Genomic DNA, 3,070 nt, shown 5'->3' on the forward strand with positions numbered 1-3,070 from the left:
CTCTGAACCGTAACTCACTGTGTTTCTGATACTAATACTAGTGTGTAGAATTAGTTACATGGAGAGAAAGTGTTACGTTCATGGAACAAATGGGGGAATCTGAGATAACCTTTTCCGAAACACAGGGCCTATCTCTCAGAGCACGTGGGAAGTGGAGCAAACTAGCAGGACCATCCAACTTAACACATTTGGTGGCATTTGGAGCTGTTGTGGGGAAAACAGGCAGGCTCCCTATTTCATTTCACACTTCCGTTATACATTTCAAAAACAAGGTGTGACTCTGCAGCTGGATTTCAAAAACAAAACAAAACAAAAAACCTTCAGAAGGCTGAATGCCAGGTACTCTACAAACTCTCTGCCTTAAAGGAGCTTTCTCTTGCCTGGTGTTCGTTGGCTGTGGGAAAGCCCGGCCAGCTCAGTTGAAGCGAGGGCTCTAAGCTTCTTGAAGGGTATTTCCTGCACATTAAGGCTCTGGATGTACCTGGGATGCTGGCCTTATCTTAGCCTTTCTGACTGTAGGCCTGTCTGCACACTATAAAACCTAAAGAGACTTACTAAAGAGGAAGGACAGAAGGAAACTGGCATCTGCAATGTGTCTGCTGGGTCCCCTCCTCTCAACAGCCCTCCGGAGTGAGGGTTTATTGTCTGCATTTGGCAGATGAGGGAATGTGAGCTCCAAGGGGTTGCCTCCTCCCTGGATCACGCTGCTTCTCCAGCAGTGCACCCCATCTGCTCTGAAACGTCTCAGGGGTCCCAGTGGAGGGGGCTCTCTGCTCCTCTCCGCCAGGCCCCTCGCCACCACCTCCTGGCTGCAGAGCGCTCTGGGTTTGTTTTCTTTGGCTCCCTCTTTAATGAGTTCCACAGGACAATGCTAAGTCTAGTTATGCAGCCTTAATTGGTTTAGTTCCAACAAGATAATTCCTTTTTTCTTCTCGTGGAGGCCTTTCTGTTTAAAGCCATTTTAGCTGGAAGATGCTAATTATCGATGAGGAGAAAGTGACACCTGAAGAGTTCATCTCCCATCTTGGTCCCTGCTTCTCCTTTGAACTCCCTCTCCCGGCCCTCTTTCCCACTTCACCACTCGTCCCCCACCACCATAAAAGAGAACTCTGCTGGGCCCGGCGGCAGAACGCCCTTTCTCACTTGTCAGGGAGTCCTCCTCGCCGCAGCTGCCCACAGACATGGACAACCTGCGGGAGACCCTCCTCAGCCTGGACGACGGCTTGGGCTCCTCCAACAGCCCTGGCCTGCTGTCCTCCTGGGACTGGAAAACCAGAGCCGGGCCCTTTGAGCTGAGCCAGGCCTCCCCCACCCAGAGCCTCTCTCCAGCCCTGTCGTTGGAGTCCTATTCTTCTTCTCCCTGTCCGGCTGCGGCCGGGCTGCCCTGTGGGCATGGGGGTGCCGGCAACGGGGGCAGCGAGGGCTGCAGCGGCCATGGCACTGGTGGCCTGGTAGAGGTGGACTACAATGTGTTAGCTTTCCAGCCTGCCTACCTGCAGGGGGCGGCTGGCCCCAAAGCCCAGAAGGGCACCAAAGTCAGGATGTCTGTCCAGCGGAGACGGAAGGCCAGCGAGAGGGAGAAGCTCCGGATGAGGACCTTGGCGGACGCTCTGCACACACTCCGCAACTACCTGCCGCCCGTCTACAGCCAGAGGGGCCAGCCGCTCACCAAGATCCAGACGCTGAAGTACACCATCAAGTACATTGGGGAGCTCACCGACCTGCTCAACGGCGGGAGGGAGCCTCGGCCGCAGAGCGCCTGAGCCGGACCTGCTGTTGGGCTCCCTGGACCAGCGGCATGCGGTTCCATTTACATAGTCCGCGCTGGTCCTTGTTGGGCAAGTTCTAAGGGATTTCCCACTGGACTTGGTGGAACTGCCAGACGAGCAGGTACTTTGCTTCTGGTTTCCCACGATTTCTCAGGAGAATCGCCCTTTGCAAAGAGACACATGAATTTGCCTCCCTCTGTCTGTTCAAGTTATTTTAAAGCGCCAATGATTTTCAATGCAGTTTTTCCATCATGTACAATTGTTACAGTTCATCTGCTCTGCCATTTTGGTGTTGGGAGCTTTCTTTCTGCTGCTAACTAAACTGCGTTTTGTACTGGATCCAGTGTGACACCTAGATCCTTATTTAGGAAGTTCTGCATCAAGTAAAGGGCTGCAGCATTCGTGTGTGTGTGTGTGTGTGTGTGTGTGTGTGTGTGTGTGTGTGTGTGTATGTGTGTGTGTGACTGAAATCATGCCTTTACTTGCACAGGGTCCCAAAATTCCTTAAATACTGCAGAAATGAGTGTCATGGTAAACAACCACAGGCACACGGACTGTTAAAACAGAGGGACACGCCTGAAGGCCAGTGCCTCCTCTCTGAGGGAAGGAAAGAAAGGCCGCAGGGGCGTGAGGGAGGGAAGACGAAGGAGGAGGAGGAGGAGGAGGAAGAGAAGGAGAGGAGGAGGAAGAGGAGGAGGGCTCAGCACACAGGATGGGCCTGAAGCAGGGCTGGGAGGACAGGAGCCCTGTGCAGCCCAGGTGTGAACATGACCACCCTGGGTCCTGTCACTTCCTTGTTTCTCCAGTAAAGAGACTGGTTCAGAAAGAAAATCAGACTCTTTAAAGTGCCGAGGGTTTGGATTAGAACCCAAGTCTAACTCTCCTCCTTCCAAACTTATTTATTTCTTCACCCACAGCATCTTCCCCTCCACCCCATCCCCCAGATCACCCCACATGCAGCCACACACAAACACACACACCCTTCCTTCACTGTGTGTCCTCTTAGGGCGTGACTGTAGCAGCCTCAGCTTGGCTAATTTGATGACACAATGCATCAAAAAGGGGCTTTGAATTACGGAGGTCCTCAAAAACTAGTAGGCTTTAAGGCTAAGTATTTCCCCCTCTGGTTACTAGGCATTTTATTTGTTTTTCAGTGTTTATGTCTCCTGTGGGTTTTTTTTTCCATTGGTGATTTTTCTTCCTTTTAGTGACAAACTACAAAGGCAGTGGAGGGATCCACAATTTAATGTAGATCTTCTTCACTTTTTCCTTTGCATAAAGCATACAAATAAATATAGGTA

At 51.7% G+C, this 3,070-nt stretch overlaps 1 protein-coding gene across 1 annotated transcript; it reads left to right on the top strand.

Annotated features, from left to right (window-relative positions):
* The first annotated feature begins 1,181 nt into the window (after nt 1-1,181).
* Nucleotides 1,182-1,763, top strand: MSGN1 (mesogenin 1). The gene has a single exon (XM_066387510.1). It carries the CDS (start codon nt 1,182-1,184, stop codon nt 1,761-1,763), a length of 582 nt encoding a protein of 193 aa, XP_066243607.1.
* Nucleotides 1,764-3,070: the final 1,307 nt, after the last annotated feature.

The sequence above is a fragment of the Saccopteryx leptura genome, chromosome 5 (genome assembly GCF_036850995.1).
Source record: "Saccopteryx leptura isolate mSacLep1 chromosome 5, mSacLep1_pri_phased_curated, whole genome shotgun sequence".
Lineage (NCBI taxonomy): Eukaryota > Metazoa > Chordata > Mammalia > Chiroptera > Emballonuridae > Saccopteryx > Saccopteryx leptura.

Bases quoted from the DNA above. Each gene is read 5' to 3' on its own strand.
- MSGN1 (XM_066387510.1), top strand. From the start codon at position 1,182: ATGGACAACCTGCGGGAGACCCTCCTCAGCCTGGACGACGGCTTGGGC.